The following is a 16,415-nucleotide window of genomic DNA, read 5'->3' as shown; positions in this document are numbered from 1 at the left end:
AATGGCTTGTTATAGCCTTACTTTTTATTTTGGGTGACTTTAGTTTTTTGTCATTTTTTGTGCCTTACTGCTTTCTTAGCCCCATTTAGGTATGTGCATTATATTTGCAGTTGTTTTTTTCGGTCTAATGATGCTCCTAAATCAATTTTTTTTTTCGTCGAAATTTTCAAATAAAATGCCTTGTTTTTGGGTGATTTTAGTTTTTTGTCATTTTTTGTGCCTTACTGCTTTCTTAGACCAATTTAGGTATGTGCATTATATTTGCAGTAGTTTTTGGGGTCTAATGATGGTCCTAACTCAATTTTTTTTTTTTTTTTGAAATTTTCAAACAAAATGCCTTGTTATAGCCTTACATTTTTTATTTTGGGTGATTTTAGTTTTTTGTCATTTTTTGTGCCTTACTGCTTTCTTAGACCAATTTAAGTATGTGCATTATAATTGCAGTAGTTTTTGGGGTCTAATGATGGTCCTAACTCAATTTTTTTTTTTTTTGAAATTTTCAAAAAAAATGCCTTGTTATAGCCTTACTTTTTATTTTGGGTGATTTTAGTTTTTTGTCATTTTTTGTGCCTTACTGCTTTCTTAGACCAATTTAGGTATGTGCATTATGTTTGCAGTAGTTTTTGCGGTCTAATGATGGTCCTAACTCAATTTTTTTTTTTTTTGAAATTTTCAAAAAAAATGCCTTGTTATAGCCTTACTTTTTATTTTGGGTGATTTTAGTTTTTTGTCATTTTTTGTGCCTTACTGCTTTCTTAGACCAATTTAGGTATGTGCATTATAATTGCAGTAGTTTTTAGGGTCTAATGATGGTCCTAACTCAATTTTTTTTTTTTTTTTAATTTTCAAAAAAAATGCCTTGTTATAGCCTTACTTTTTATTTTGGGTGATTTTAGTTTTTTGTCATTTTTTGTGCCTCACTGCTTTCTTAGACCCATTTAGGTATGTGCATTATATTTGCAGTAGTTTTTAGGGTCTAATGATGGTCCTAACTGTAACGACGAGGTGACGTTACACATGGACTGTTATAATGTATACATGGTAAATTGTGTGAACAGACTGGCAGTGCTTAATGAAATTAAGAAGACACATTCTGTTGTATTGATTTAATGAATTTGCTTAAATTGACATCATGAGGACAGGTGATGAAGCACATGGTTCAGGCCACAGGGTTTCAGCATTCATCTAGTGATAAAAACAGAAAATACATTTTAAGATAATTGATAAATAACTTAGCAGTGACATGATAGATAAAACCATTAAATATGTTCTCTTATTCTGAGTGGAGATTGAAATGCACTGTGCTTGTGGTGCCAATGGAAAATAAAAAGACAAAAACCTGATGCATCACAACTCTGGAGCCTGGTTGCTTCATTGATTGCCTCCACTGCTACGGTTGCTCTTTGACACTAACTCAATTTTTTTTTTTTTGAAATTTTCAAAAAAAAATGCCTTGTTATAGCCTTACTTTTTATTTTGGGTGATTTTAGTTTTTTGTCATTTTTTGTGCCTTACTGCTTTCTTAGCCCCATTTAGGTATGTGCATTATATTTGCAGTAGTTTTTGTGGTCTAATGATGGTCCTAAATCAATTTTTTTTTTTTCGTTGAAATTTTCAAAAAAAATGCCTTGTTATAGCCTTACATTTTATTTTGGGTGATTTTAGTTTTTCGTCATTTTTTGTGCCTTACTGCTTTCTGAGCCCCATTTAAGTATGTGCATTATATTTGCAGTAATTCTTAGGGTTTATTGATGGTCCTAACTCAATTTTTTTTTTTTTTTTTTTAAATTTTCAAAAAAAATGCCTTGTTATAGCCTTACTTTTTATTTTGGGTGATTTTAGTTTTTTGTCATTTTTTGTGCCGTACTGCTTTCTTTGCCCCATTTAGGTATGTGCATTATATTTGCAGTAGTTTTTAGGGTCTATTGATGGTCCTAACTCAATCTTTTTTTTTTTTTTAAATTTTCAAAAAAAATGCCTTACTTTTTATTTTGGGTGATTTTAGTTTTTTGTCATTTTTTGTGCCTTACTGCTTTCTTAGACCAATTTAGGTATGTGCATTATTTTTGCAGTAGTTTTTGGGGTCTAATGATGGTCCTAACTCAATTTTTTTTTTTTTGGAATTTTCAAAAAAAATGGCTTGTTATAGCCTTACTTTTTATTTTGGGTGACTTTAGTTTTTTGTCATTTTTTGTGCCTTACTGCTTTCTTAGCCCCATTTAGGTATGTGCATTATATTTGCAGTTGTTTTTTTCGGTCTAATGATGCTCCTAAATCAATTTTTTTTTTTCGTCGAAATTTTCAAAAAAAATGCCTTGTTTTTGGGTGATTTTAGTTTTTTGTCATTTTTTGTGCCTGACTGCTTTCTTAGACCAATTTAGGTATTTGCATTATATTTGCAGTAGTTTTTGGGGTCTAATGATGGTCTTAACCCAATTTTTTTTTTTTTTGAAATTTTCAAAAAAAATGATTTGTTATAGCCTTACTTTTTATTTTGGGTGACTTTAGTTTTTTGTCATTTTTTGTGCCTTACTGCTTTCTTTGCCCCATTTAGGTATGTGCATTATATTTGCAGTTGTTTTTGCGGTCTAATGATGCTCCTAAATCAATTTTTTTTTTCGTCGAAATTTTCAAAAAAAATGCCTTGTTTTTGGGTGATTTTAGTTTTTTGTCATTTTTTGTGCCTTACTGCTTTCTTAGACCAATTTAGGTATGTACATTATATTTGCAGTAGTTTTTGGGGTCTAATGATGGTCCTAACTCAATTTTTTTTTTTTTTGAAATTTTCAAAAAAAATGATTTGTTATAGCCTTACTTTTTATTTTGGGTGACTTTAGTTTTTTGTCATTTTTTGTGCCTTACTGCTTTCTTAGCCCCATTTAGGTATGTGCATTATGTTTGCAGTAGTTTTTGCGGTCTAATGATGGTCCTAAATCAATTTTTTTTTTCGTCAAAATTTTCAAAAAAAATGCCTTGTTATAGCCTTACTTTTTATTTTGGGTGATTTTAGTTTTTTGTGCCTTACTGCTTTCTTAGACCAATTTAGGTATGTGCATTATTAGTTTTTGCGGTCTAATGATGGTCCTAAATCAATTTTTTTTTTCGTTGAAGTTTTGGCAACCACTGGTTCATTCTTGTGTAAGCTTTAGAGTTACTGGTCCATCTTTGCCACAGGTTTAAAGCAGTACAAACAGTAATGTCTAAAGCGTGAACTCACTTTCCTTCTTTTCTTTGCGATGGTTGGTCCCCAGCAGCCACACTGGTGTGTCTACTGTCTAGAAATGGTATGATGCCTTGGTGTGTGAATAAGTGACCTATGGCCTTTCCAAGCTGGTATTGATGAATGTGTTTCAAGATGGTAGCTCAGGTTAAGAGGTTGGGGGTTCAATACCAAGACTATGAGTCAAAGTGTCCTTGGGCATGACTCTAAATTGTTCCTAATAGTTTACTAGCCCCTTGCATGGCTGCTCTGTCTGAATGTAAGTGTGAATTGGTGAATGAGTTTATATTGTAAAGCACTTTGGAAGTACTTCCATAGTAATAAAAGTGCTATATGTAAATAGATTCCATCTACCATTTATCGCTCCACTACTTGGAGGCAGCTGTTTTTGATTAGGCTCCGCTCACGTGACAGAGGATCAATCAGGACTGGCCTGAGTTCCCTTTGGGGGTGTTTCACTGAACCTGAGAACCTGATATAAGACTTCTTTCCATCCATGCTGCTGGAGGACCCCAAAAGTGACTCGTTTTACAAAAACATGGCCCCTCAATGTCCTAATTCAACGTGAATCCCAATTGAAAGCATGCATACACACACTCACACACCTGCTTTCCATTGAGCCCAACAGGGATTGTTTCAAATCAAACATGATCAACCTTCTGATTCATGGAACAAAGTAACAGAACAACATATGTTCTTAGCATGAAACCAATCCAAATGACATTACATTCTCATTTTAAGTGAATACTAAAATGCTTTTTATATGACTTCTTTGTGTTTGGAGGTGTGATTTCTTTCATTTATGGGAGGAATGGATTTTTTCGTTATCCTGTCTTTGAATGGACTTTCTTAAAAGTGAAAATACTTGGTGTACTGAGAATATAAAAACAGGTATCAGGTGATCCATGCATACAAAAGGACTAGTGCAGGCAAACCTCCTGAGACCAAAGAGTTAACATGGTAATCCCATCATTTGATGTCCTGGAGCAAAAGGGACATTGAACATTTTCTGTACATTGTGGTGGTAAACACTGTCCCATGGGAACAAGGCGTTTCTATAACGTGAACCTTTACCTCACGTGGAATCACAGTTTGTTCAGTGATGTGGATTTCTCACCTCAACAAACAAGTTAGACTGTATGTGTTTGGTACCTAATTGTTAAAAAAAAAAGGGGATACAAAAAAAATATTTACTTTAAAAATTAAAGCAGAAATAAAAGCACTCCTAAAACAAGTAAAGTTATTTTGAATGTATTTTAATGGAAGCATTCATCTTTAGAATTTGTTATGTAATTCTGTATACTGTTAAAAAGATGACGGTTTACAAACATCCACATGATATAATAATAATAATTCCAAAAGCCTATGAACATGAAGCGTTTGAAAGAAACACAATCATAGGAGAACCTCTAGTTTCAGATCCTGCTTCCTATTGGCCAGCCAGCCCTGTACAGCCCTGTAGTTTATGCTATGGATTCAGGGAGTGGCCAGTTTTTCTTTATGTTGGGTTCTTCTTTTGTAACCAGTGAAGGAATAAATACCTGCTCTGGTTCAGGCTACAGCCATCCTATTTTTTGAGAACTCCACAGCCACAATGTAAGTATAGATCTACATCTATAGGTATTTTGTGTTGTCTGAACCTCTTTTGTCATTCTTTCATAACTCAATCATATGTGTGTCAGGATCTATCTTTCAGGTCTTCTTGGCTTTCTGTTCATGCTGACAGCTGAGGCTGGAGTTGGGTAAGAAAGCTGAACTGAGGTTGATGTTGGACATTCTCTGTCAAACTAATCTTTGCATGTGTTACTTTTTTTAAATGACTGTTTCCTTGTTAATTTCACAGCAACTCCTCTGCTATGCCATTCTGTTCTGAGACTGAACAATGTCTGATGTTTGATCTGATTTGTGAGAGCGATGAATATGAGGTGAGTGTTTGCTGTATAGGAAAGTTTTTTGTTTTTTTTTTCCGTACTTCCTGTACTTTCATATGGCTACAGTTCATATGAAATGATGTCTCTCAGGTGCGACACTATGACTCTGTGAAATGGGTTTCAACTACTGAGAGATCCATATTTATGGAAATGGCAGCGATGAAGGCCTTCAAGCGTCTGTACAAGTACATCGACGGTGGAAACGAGAAAGGTGTGAATACTTTTTTCAAGCAAACAAGCCTTCGGGTGTGTTGTATGGAATTAACAAGTATATGCAATCATATACAATAACAAAGTGCGCAAAGCGATGAAGTGGAAAACTAAATCATACAATATAAAATCAGAAAAACTTCCTGCAACATTTTAAAAGCAATTAGAACATTAAAAAGAAAATGTAATTTCCTCTTTTTCCCTCAGGAAAGAAAATTGAAATGACTGCTCCTGTTCTCATTAAAATGGTGGACAAGAAGTTTTGGCAAAAGAGTGAATATACCATGAGTTTCCTGCTGCCAGCTGAAGATCAAGAGAATCCACCCACACCCACTGATTCAAACGTAAAGTTTGTTAATAAAGCAGATTTTCATTCATTCAAAACTTTTAAGTGAGATAACCACTACACCACTGTGTTGCCATTAAAAGGCATATTCAGAACATACTTAGATTTATGTAGCAGGATATCAGTGTTTGGCTTTAGGAGCAAAAAGGACTTTTTTGTTTTGCAGGTGCACGTTCATGAGACTCCAGATACCCATGTTTACGTTCAGAGCTACGGAGGATGGATGACATCCTGGATAGACAAGCGCAAGGCTGATACTCTGTCTGCCAAGCTGGACTCCATTAATGCAAAATACAGCAAGGGTTTCCACTTTGGTGCTGGATATAACAGGTATAGAATCACTTTTGTTTCTAACATCACATATTATTAACAGTGAATGTTTGATGATGCCTCTGCATGGATTCTAGTCAAATCCTGTGTGTGTGCCTGTGTGTTTTTGTCCTTTTGTGCAGTCCGATGACCATGTTCAAAAGGCACAATGAAGTGTGGTTTGTTGCCGAGGGGGAGCCAGTGTGCCCCGACGAGTGGGAATGACCACCCATATGATTCTCACCTGTGGCAGTGTTGTGTAGACACTCTACATGAGGGCACGTCGTTGCTTTAGAGCCATGTATGACAGAGACTGTCACCATAGAATAAACATTGAAGTTTACTCACAACATGCCTGTTAAAATTCTTGTTAAAGGCTTGTTCTGATGATTGTAATTGATAATCAATAAAAAAAAAATTGTAATGTTGGCTGGTTAATTGCATTTGTCCTTGAACAATTTAATGATTTTCACAGGGAGATTTTTTTTTCTCAACAATATCAGATCACAGAATGCAGCACAGTTAATCAAGTCTTTTGAGGATTTGACCCTTAAATCAGGTCAGACGGTGTTGGGTTACTCGAGAAAACATATTTAATGTCAGTATCCATTGTTTATGGGACTGATGTACTCCATTTATTAAAAAAGCATTCAAAGGAGGCATCAAACAATGCAACAACATCAATACAATATCTAAAATAAACACGTCTTTTCAATCAATCAAACTTTATTTATTTAAATATAGTATAATGTGCTTTACAGGATTTTTAATAAAGTGAAGAAAAAAATTATATATATATATTTATTTATATATATATATATCATATAAAAAATTATATATATATAATTTTTTTTTAAAAGGTTTAGAGACTAATGCATACAGAAGTAATCTATTAAAAATATTTAAAACAATTACAAATAAGAAAGAGTCAGAGATAAAAACAAAGCAGAGAAGGAAATAATTTAAATAATATAAAACATAAAAAATTGTACGAGTTAACAACAATAATAAGCGATTTAACAAACATATCCAATACTTCAAAGAATACAATTCTAAGAATAACAATTATGAGTTTAAATCACTAGCTTTTTGACAAAAACACCTTGATAGTGATGGCCCCCAGGAACAAAAAGGATAATATGAAGATCCTTGGAGACACGCTGTATTGTTTGGAGGTTACAAAACCTTCCATTGGCTCTTTATTCTCTCTGATTCTCTTATTTCTCCTTTGGGTGCTTTTGACCCAAATATTATAAACTGTCTAGTTTCTATTATAATTTACGGGAGGGGCTAGTTTTCTTTTCACAACCATGTTTTAAATGCTTCTCCAATGATTTTACTGCAAACATCCATGTTCTGAAAGCTGAATACACAGCAGCTACAATGTAAGTATTCCTTTACTTCAAAGTTTCCAACATTTGCTTTAAATCTGGTGCGTGACCTCATCTGTGTTGTTTTAGGGAAAACCTTCTTTAGAATGTAAACTTTGAGTTATTTTTGTTCTGCGTCTTAATACTAATCATGTGTCTCTCAGGATGTATCTTTCAGGGGTAATCTGTTTTTTGCTGATACTGACAGTCGAGGCCAGGGTTGGGTAAGAATTCCAAACCAGTGCTGCAGATATTGGTTAAAATTTTTCTTTGCATGGTAATTACACATGACCTAATATCATCTATATACCTCTAAACATATCTTCCTCTGCTTGACAGAAACTCCTCTTACTTCTGCCATGAGACTGAAGAATGTCTCTATTTTGATCGGATATGTGGAAATGAAGACTATGAGGTGAGAACTTCAGAACAAAAACTCTTCATGAATCCCAAAAGCTGACCGTTTGTGTCTCAGGTGCGTCGCTACGACTCCGTTCAGTGGGTTTCAACAGATGAGGAGTGTTACTTCATGGAGTTTGCAGCTTGGAAAGCATTTCATCGACTGCATGATTACATCAAGGGAGAAAATGAGGAGGGTGGGTCTTGTTTGGTTTTTCCCCCTTGATGGCTTTTAGCGTATTTTATTTCATTTTATTCTTAGTTTTTTAATTTGTTGGACTTTGAGATATCTTTTAATGTAAAGTGCATTACAAATAAAATGTATTATTATTATTATTGTTGTTGTCTTTCAAACCTCAGCTAGAATTTGTTTTAGTTTAAACTAAAATTGAAATTTTTTGTTTTTTAATTTATTTCATGAACTCTGTGTTTCTAAGGTATTTAAAACGAATTTGTCAAACTTTTGTTGTCAGGAATAAAAATGGAAATGACGTCCCCTGTCGTTATCCAAGTGATGAAAACATCTTTTTGGAGACCAAATAAATACACCATAAGTTTCCTGCTGCCATCTGAGTATCAGGAATATCCTCCCGAGCCCACGCAGACGGATCCCCTTGTAAGCTTTAACAATATTTGGATTGTGTTTATAACAACAGATAATGAAACTGTGCTGCCTTTCAGGTGTACATACAAAGGACTCCAGAAATGTACGTGTATGTAAAGAGCTATGGAGGCTGGGCAACGACAATTATGGACAAAATAAAAAGCTACTTTTTATCTTGTGACCTGGACAAACAACATGCCGACTACGTCGAAACAATTCACTATTCTGCATGTTACAACAGGTAACTGAATAACTTTTTTTCTTTTTCTTTTTTAAGAAAATTGATTTTTAAAAATATGGTATCCAAATGTACCCTTGTGTGATTCTGTACACGTTCATATACCCATGTTTTCATGTTTCCTGCAGTCCGATGACAATCCTGAACAGGCACAATGAGGTGTGGATGGAGGCATTGGGTAACCCCGCATGTGGACATGAAGAAATGTCGTTCTATTGAGGCTCTACTTGATAACTGTGTGCTAACGGCACATACATATAGACTAATGTAATGAAACATAACCCTTAATCTATCATTTTAATCATGGCTTCAAAAGAGAGCACTTGTTTGCTAGTTTTGTCAATAGAACACAACATGTAATTACATATTGTAAATGTTAGTCTGGCATGCAATAAAGTTGATTTCAGTGACTGTCTTCATTGCTCCTAGTAATATATAATACTGCATATCAGCAGGGGAAGAAACCGAAAGCTCCAACTTCTCCCCGATTTGGCACATATTTGAATTCACACCTACAGAAAGCCCTTTCAAACTCATCTCATTTGTTAATTGTACATTTACCTTTTTCATGTCTCTTGCACGGGATGTCACTAAAACCAAATTTCCCCTCGGGGATGAATAAAGTATTGTGAATGAATGTACACTGCACAGTATCCGGAGGGACAGCTGATAATGATCTTAGTGCTCACATCAAAACTCAAGACATTGAACACCTTTGACAGGATCCTGCTCTGGCACACAAAGTATACAAATACATATTCATATATGGGGTCAGTAGTGGACAGTAATAAAGTAAGCTTAATTAAATACTGTACTGTAATATTTTTTGGTATCTGTCGTTTTCCAAAGTATTATTTTTGGAGGATACTTCTCTACTATCATAGGCTACTTTTTCTTTCTTAAGCGCTCAGGGTTTTTTTTAAATGTATTTAGTCTTTTGCTTCAGTTCTAATACATGAGCATCTAAATTATTTATTTGTGTAATGTTGAGTCAATTGAACAGCTCTTTGTTCATTGTGTGAATGATGATTTGTTTTTGTTTTTCTAATGTGAGTTTATTAAAATAATCCTAAATGTTACACACAGTGAAACACCACAGTGTTATTCCGTTGTACAGTACTATGAACAGATAAAACAGATTTTGCATCAGTGTTTTCTTATTTGCAATTATGATGCTTAGATTTTTAATTATCTTCAATACTTCAGTAATTAATTATATAAATACCTCATTAATTTCACATAAGTAATATTTTAACGGAGCTGGTTTTACTTGCATCAAAGTATTTTTTGACAAAGAGTATCTGTACCCTTACTAAAATAATAAACATACTTATTACTTGAGTACCATGTCCACCTCTTTATGGGATGGACAATAAACTTTGTGGTCTAGCACCGGTACTTTGTTTTTTTGGTGCTTACTTTAAAAAAAAAAAAAAAAAAAACACACACATTTTTTCGTACGTCACCCACCTCTCAGGAGGAACAACCTGCAGGGAGGCATTGATAATATCACATTATACACGAATTCAAACTGAAAAAGAAATAGATAGAGCTCAGCAACATGTCTGTTCTTCAACGCCTCACAGAATATTAAGTACAAATATCAGAAAACTGACAGTCTTTCTTTATCAAAAAAATCAGTAGAGGATTTTGTAATAATGATATTAATAATAAAATGATAATAATAATAATGGCTTGGATTTATATAGCGCTTATCATGACACTCAAAGCGCTTTACAGAAATAATCCTTCATAGCGGTCATAAGTGGTAAGCTACAAGAATCACTAGAGAAGGACAGGATTTGAACTGCAAAATTTAATCATTAACAACAATAGAAGTATAAAGAATCAAAGGTACCAGGTGCCATGTTCCAAGATCAGTCAGGGCCTCGATGTGATGAAGATGTGCACGTCTCCCCTCTTTCCCTTCTCTCCCACCATTTTTGCATCCTCCTTTTCCTTTTTTTTTCCACTCCTACCTTTTATGGTTCCAACTCCCATATATTTCTCCACATAAAACCAAATGGCAATGACAAGGGCTGAGATTAGGGTTAGGTTATCTTTCTCAATTCATTGTGTTAGTTAGGGTCAGGGTTAGGTTATCTTTCTTGATTCATAATGTTTGGGTTAGAGGGTTTTAGATTAGGGTCAGGGTTAGGTTATCTTTCTTGATTCATAGTGTTAGGGTTAGGGTTAAGGTTAGGTTAACTTTCTTGATTCATAGGGTTAGGGTTAGGGTTAAGGTTAGGTTAACTTTCTTGATTCATAGGGTTAGGGTTAGGGTTAAGGTTAGGTTAACTTTCTTGATTCATAGGGTTAGGGTTAAGGTTAGGTTAACTTTCTTGATTCATAGGGTTAGGGTTAGAGGGTTAGGGTTAGGGGTTAGGGTTAGAGGGTTATGGTTAAGGTTAGGGTTAGGGTTAGGGTTAGGTCATAACCCAATATCGCAACAAATTTTAGGATTAGGGGTTAGGTTTAGGGTAAGGTTTAGTCTTAGTCACGCGACCTAAATTGGCCAATGACTGACCTATCACATGACCTAAAATGTCGTTATATTGATACGGCAACCGTACGGACAGCCACTGTCTAGTTAAAAATGTATTTGTCTTTAACAAACAAGAAAGAAGTACTTTTAGTCTAAAGATTTTTCAACTATTACAGTAGATTGTAATCTGGTAGTTTAGTTACCTTACACTGACACACTTATGTAATCCTGTTTTATTGGCATGTTGATTGTAGGTGAAGGTGAGCGTGCTTTCTTATAGAGGGGTTATATTTCTAATCTGCTGTGTAACCCCATTAATTCAGTAGAAGTCATGAGCACTTCTTTAACTCAGAAACAAAAGTTAATTTTTTTCACACACGCATGTTTAAATAAATGTACAGTATAAACATATACAGTATAAATATGCATGAGTTTGAACAGATTTGTAGGCTCTTTTGTGAACTCTTATCTTATCAGCTGAGCTCCAGGATGGCTCAATGACACTGCAGTGATTTCACTACAGTACGACTCCGGCAGGTGGCTATCTGACTGCCCTCCGTTGGCGTGTCTGGTTGGCTGGCTTGCTTGCTGACAGACTTGACTAGGGAAGGAGTGCCAGACAGGAGAGGTTTTATGACACTCTTCACATGTCAAAGTCCACCTGTGGGCCTCGAACACCCAGCAGTCCACCAGCGCTGTTTGGTCTGCCCACAGGCCTTTCCCGGACTCTGCTGCAACATCCCACTGATGCCCTGATTTGTGTGACCATGAAGATCAGGCTGGACCTAATGTAGGTTAACATGGACCTACCTGGTTATCACCCACAGACATCTCAGCCTCTTTTCCACCAATTGGTCAACTATCCCGAGGATCTGTCAACGTTAAAAGGATCAACATGTGAGTAGTCCAGTGTGGAATTAGGAGAGACTCTGCATTCGTGTTGGTTTTTGGTTTTACAGTGCTTAGACACTTTGATTGTTCTTCAGTTACCAATCATTTATTGGTAATAGTTTCATAGCAAAGATCCAACTTCCAAACATTTAAGGGTCAAAGAGTGTATAGTGACTGTAGCCATTTCATGCATTTTGACTTAAATAGAACATATTGTCTTCATTCTAACGCTGTTTTTTTTTAAGTATAGCATCCAACCATCAGTATCTGTCACTGTCAGTGGGTAAAGTTTGTGTCACACTGACATTTTGGCATTTTTGCTGTCACTCCGCAGCTCAGGAGCAACAGCTAAAGGTTGACAGCAGACCAGAGTCCGGGGAGAGCTGTCCTATCTGTGGAGACAAAGTCTCGGGATACCACTATGGCCTGCTTACTTGTGAGAGCTGCAAGGTAAGTAATAATGTTTTCACAGTTTCAGTATTCATAATGACATTTGTCCTAATAAGGTTTGTAGCTTAGGAAGTAGTGTAGTCTCATTTAAGTGCAGGGATATTCATGTGGGCCAGTGGTTCTCAAACTTTTACCCCCTTGCTCTCATTTCTGAATCCATGTCCCCGCTTTGTCCGACGACAACATTTGACTTAGAAAACTATTTGAAAACAACTATAGAGCATAACCATGAAATGAACGAGTGCTACCACGCATTTTAAAGATTCTCATTTTGTAAATAAGTGAAAAAAAACAACATTTAGTGCAATGGTTCCCAAACTTTTTTGGATCGTGGCCCCATTTCGATATGAAGAATTTCTGGCAACCCCAAATTTTACACTCTTTCTCTCTCAAGTACCGCCTGTAGTGCCATTGCGCAACCCTAGGGGGTACACATACCCCTTTTTGAGAAACACAGATGTAGGCCTTTTTATACTGTAATTGTCATTCAGTGATCATTGCAGAAAGTGAGGAAAAATAATTTCATTCTGTCCTCCTCTGTCTCTCTGCAGGGCTTCTTTAAACGCTCAGTACAGAATAACAAACACTACACATGTGCAGAAAAACAAAGTTGCCCCCTTAACCTTTCCCAGAGGAAACGTTGTCCTTCCTGCCGCTTCCAGAAGTGTTTAGATGTCGGCATGAGGAGAGAAGGTAAACAGAAACCTCATGTGCATCTGCTGTATGACTGTCTTACAGTACAGGCAACTTGGCAAGCTTCTGGTTGCTCCACATATTATCTGAGAACTAATAAACTAGTAGGTAATGACCCAGATGACTCAGAATGACATTGACCAAGGCTTATGTGAGCTGTTATCTCTTACCTTGTCTGACCCAATCTGAAATCCTGCTCATGTCTTTCACGTTGTGTCATCAGCCGTGAGAGCAGACCGTATGAGGGGTGGCAGGAATAAGTTTGGCCCTCTGTACCGAAGGGACCGGCAGATGAAACAGCAGACAAACACTGCATCCTACAGGGTTAAGATGGAAACTGCACAGCGACATTTTCCCCAAGCTACAAATGACCTTGACCTAATGAGTGACATCTCAAGTAATCCATCACTACTTGAAGGTTTTCATCATCAAAGCCACACACATCACTTTACCACAGCATACTCCTGTGAATCGTTGCCCCTGGACTGCTCCGTGAATGCCAACAGAGTGATGACCCCTCCATCCTTGCCCTACCCTGGATTCTATCACTGCACATTCCCTGAAAATCCCCAAGAGAAAGAAGAACTGCCCTGCAGCTACAGCTCAGTGTCCACAAATTACGAATTGCAAGCAGCACCAAACAATCCATTCATGCCTCGACGCACGCCAGCTTCATCTCCCTGCTCAACATTAAACACAGCCAATCCTCTTCCTCAAGATCCAAACCACATCCCAACGGCATGTTCATCCATCAGCATGCCATTGAAATTCCTGAACCAGCTCCTTGAGGGGGAGCAGGATGAGAGTCAGCTGTGTGCCAAAGTGTTGGCCAGTCTGCAGAGGGAACAGGCCAACAGAGGCAAACATGACTGTCTGAACACCTTCAGCATCATGTGCAAAATGGCGGATCAGACTCTGTTTGGGCTGGTGGAGTGGGCCAGAAACAGTGCACTGTTCAAGGAGATTAAGGTGATGAAATGTTACGTCATGATCACTTTCTACCTTAACATCTGAAGTCTGGAAATTAACTTATTAACAACTGAGCTTCCACAAACATTATGTTTGATTGCATATTTCAGTGTCTTTTGTGTATGTGTTTCTCTTTTTTTGTGTGGCTAAAGTAGATTTGATCCCCTCCATACGTCCAAACAGGTGGAGGACCAGATGGTGCTGCTGCAGAGTTGTTGGAGTGAACTGCTGGTTCTGGATCACCTTTGTAGGCAGGTAACCTATGGCAAAGAGGGTTGCATATATTTGGTCACAGGACAACAGGTGAGATGATTTAAAGTGCATTTTCGGTAACACTTTACTCAAAGTTAAATACATAAAAGCTGATATTACGCTGTCATTATTATAACATGACACCTGTCATTAGCATGAATAAGGTGTCATTTTAATTAGCTTCTCTTGGGCTGCTATGATTCTATGTTGTCATGGTATTTATACTGTATGTACTGTTTTTTTTTTTTTTTTTTTTTGCTTTTAAACTGTGTTGTGAAGCACTTTGTGGCTTTTTGTCTGAAAAAGGTGCTATAGAAATAAATGTTACTTACTGAAGGATGTCATTAAGTGTTGTCCGTTACCCTAAACCAGGGGTCTGCATTACTTTCAAAGAAGCCATTTTGCCGAATCTCACCTGGATTAAAGTCTTTCTGGAGCTGAAAAAATACCTTCTTAATGAAGACAATACAGTGCATAAAATTCTATACAATAAAATAATATCAGACAATTTTATGAGTTAATGGATTTGAAGGGCTACAAAGATTGATAAGTCAGCACATGCTAATCACTAATGTCTTGCAGCAAATCAAGCATGTACATTAAGCTGGCATGTTGGCAGTTAAATAAATCTTTCCCCACACAAATAAAATCTCCATTTTCTTCCAGTTTAGTTATCTTACCACAGATTTAAAACTTAATGCTGGCCACAGGTGCAAGAAACGTTGATGCTCTGTAGAGGTTGCATGAGGTGAAGTAGGAAGGTGGCAGAGTCACTGCACAATGTGCTTTTTTTTAAGTTAACAAATTATTTGATCATAATTTTGTTTGAAGCTAATGCCATCATTCATCAATACCCTCTGTAAGAAATAACAATTCATTATTTTTTTTTTTTTTTAAAGCTATTGGGAGCCATTGCAAAAAAAAGTCAAAGAGCCACATGGCTTCTAAGCTGTAAGTTGCAGACCCCTGCCCTCACCCTTCGTTAGCCTATCCACAAACCCTACCTAACCCCACTAGATCCCTCCACCTAATCCAAAAAATGCCAACGTAGCTCCAAATGTGTCAGTATTAAGCAAATGACACTTAATGACACCTTATTCATGCTAATGACAGGCTTTGTACAAAACTTCAAGTGTTACCTTATTTTCTAAACCAACAGTTGCTCAGTATCCAAGATGGCTCACATGTCTCCCTTTGATGCAGATTGAGGTGTCCACCATCATTTCCCAGGCAGGCGTGACATTAAGCAGCCTGGTATCAAGAACTCAGGACTTGGTGTCCAAACTTAGGGCACTCCATTTTGACAGAAATGAGTTTGTCTGTCTCAAATACCTGGTGTTGTTCAATCCTGGTGAGCATTTTTGCATTGAACAAGCTAAGGGTTCTTTACTTATGCAGCGGTCACGTTGGGTTTTTGTTTTCTGTGTAATTCCAGTTCATTTGTCTTCTTTTGTGTTCTAGATGTTAAGTCGGTGCACAGCCGCAGGCAAGTGGAGCAGACTCAGGAGAGGGTTAACAGGGCCCTGATGGAGCACACACACCAAAGTCATCCGGGACACTCAGACAAGTTTGGCCAGCTTCTTCTGCGCTTGCCTGAAGTTCGAAGCATTAGCTTGCAGGTTGAAGAGTATTTGTACCAGCGTCATCTTCTTGGAGATTTGCCTTGCAACTCACTACTCACAGAAATGCTGCATACCAAGCACAGCTAAGATTATGCTTTCACATCCTGAAAAAAAAACCTTGTGAGGATCTCCAGTGGAATGGATTAATAGGAGAACTTCAGCCATGCTTTGGCCACAGTTCTGCTGTCAAGTGTTACCTAAGCCCTGCCTTGTTTGGCATTTTGATACTCAAGCACTGACGTGATACATGTGAAGCAGAGCTTTACAGTTCAAGTAAGGGAAAACACATCATTGGTATAAAAAGATTAAATAAAGTATTTTTTGCCACGTTGTCGTGTTTCTACTAACAACATTCCACTGTCACATTCACACTACGAGGCAATATCATAGGACTTCACTTGTTAAGATGTTACTTCACTCACAGGA

General features: G+C 36.8%; 3 protein-coding genes across 5 annotated transcripts; all 3 read left to right on the top strand.

Moving 5' to 3' along the window:
• Positions 1 to 3,355: 3,355 nt before the first annotated feature.
• LOC114468252 (heme-binding protein 2-like) lies at positions 3,356 to 6,348 on the top strand. The gene is made up of 7 exons (XM_028455039.1): positions 3,356 to 3,375; positions 4,903 to 4,962; positions 5,064 to 5,145; positions 5,242 to 5,362; positions 5,569 to 5,705; positions 5,874 to 6,037; positions 6,160 to 6,348. The coding sequence occupies exons 1-7, from the start codon at positions 3,356 to 3,358 to the stop codon at positions 6,239 to 6,241; spliced, it is 666 nt and encodes a 221-aa protein (XP_028310840.1). The 3' UTR covers positions 6,242 to 6,348.
• Positions 6,349 to 7,310: 962 nt separating this feature from the next.
• Positions 7,311 to 9,042, top strand: LOC114468207 (heme-binding protein 2-like). Its single transcript, XM_028454965.1, has 7 exons — positions 7,311 to 7,401; positions 7,551 to 7,610; positions 7,726 to 7,801; positions 7,862 to 7,982; positions 8,259 to 8,401; positions 8,467 to 8,630; positions 8,756 to 9,042. Coding segments are annotated over exons 1-7 (657 nt in total). The 5' UTR covers positions 7,311 to 7,399; the 3' UTR covers positions 8,847 to 9,042.
• A 2,711-nt stretch (positions 9,043 to 11,753) lies between these two features.
• Positions 11,754 to 16,320, top strand: nr5a5 (nuclear receptor subfamily 5, group A, member 5). 3 transcript variants are annotated; one of them, XM_028454917.1, is made up of 7 exons: positions 11,754 to 12,009; positions 12,338 to 12,453; positions 13,005 to 13,254; positions 13,370 to 14,115; positions 14,299 to 14,418; positions 15,571 to 15,718; positions 15,829 to 16,320. In XM_028454917.1, exons 1-7 carry the CDS (start codon positions 11,913 to 11,915, stop codon positions 16,074 to 16,076), a joined length of 1,725 nt encoding a protein of 574 aa, XP_028310718.1. In that variant the 5' UTR covers positions 11,754 to 11,912; the 3' UTR covers positions 16,077 to 16,320. The 3 variants fall into 3 exon arrangements, with proteins under 3 accessions (XP_028310718.1, XP_028310719.1, XP_028310720.1); XM_028454918.1 differs by having other exon boundaries at positions 11,755 to 12,009; positions 13,005 to 13,146; XM_028454919.1 differs by having other exon boundaries at positions 11,849 to 12,009; positions 12,343 to 12,453.
• Positions 16,321 to 16,415: the final 95 nt, after the last annotated feature.

This window comes from Gouania willdenowi, chromosome 8 (assembly GCF_900634775.1).
Source record: "Gouania willdenowi chromosome 8, fGouWil2.1, whole genome shotgun sequence".
NCBI lineage: Eukaryota > Metazoa > Chordata > Actinopteri > Blenniiformes > Gobiesocidae > Gouania > Gouania willdenowi.
The sequence above is the reverse complement of the archived record's forward strand: the minus strand, read 5'-3'. Positions and strand labels throughout refer to the sequence as shown.

What these genes read in the sequence shown, in the direction of transcription:
- LOC114468207 (XM_028454965.1), top strand. An exon ending in GTGGAAATGAAGACTATGAG is followed by an intron (nt 7,802 to 7,861) that starts GTGAGAACTTCA and finishes TTTGTGTCTCAG; the next exon opens with GTGCGTCGCTACGACTCCGT. An exon ending in CAAGGGAGAAAATGAGGAGG is followed by an intron (nt 7,983 to 8,258) that starts GTGGGTCTTGTT and finishes TTTTGTTGTCAG; the next exon opens with GAATAAAAATGGAAATGACG.
- LOC114468252 (XM_028455039.1), top strand. Translation starts at nt 3,356, where the DNA reads ATGGTAGCTCAGGTTAAGAG. An exon ending in GTGAGAGCGATGAATATGAG is followed by an intron (nt 5,146 to 5,241) that starts GTGAGTGTTTGC and finishes GATGTCTCTCAG; the next exon opens with GTGCGACACTATGACTCTGT. An exon ending in CGACGGTGGAAACGAGAAAG is followed by an intron (nt 5,363 to 5,568) that starts GTGTGAATACTT and finishes TTTTTCCCTCAG; the next exon opens with GAAAGAAAATTGAAATGACT.
- nr5a5 (XM_028454917.1), top strand. Translation starts at nt 11,913, where the DNA reads ATGGACCTACCTGGTTATCACCCACAGACATCTCAGCCTCTTTTCCAC. An exon ending in ATTTGGTCACAGGACAACAG is followed by an intron (nt 14,419 to 15,570) that starts GTGAGATGATTT and finishes CCTTTGATGCAG; the next exon opens with ATTGAGGTGTCCACCATCAT. An exon ending in CCTGGTGTTGTTCAATCCTG is followed by an intron (nt 15,719 to 15,828) that starts GTGAGCATTTTT and finishes TTTGTGTTCTAG; the next exon opens with ATGTTAAGTCGGTGCACAGC.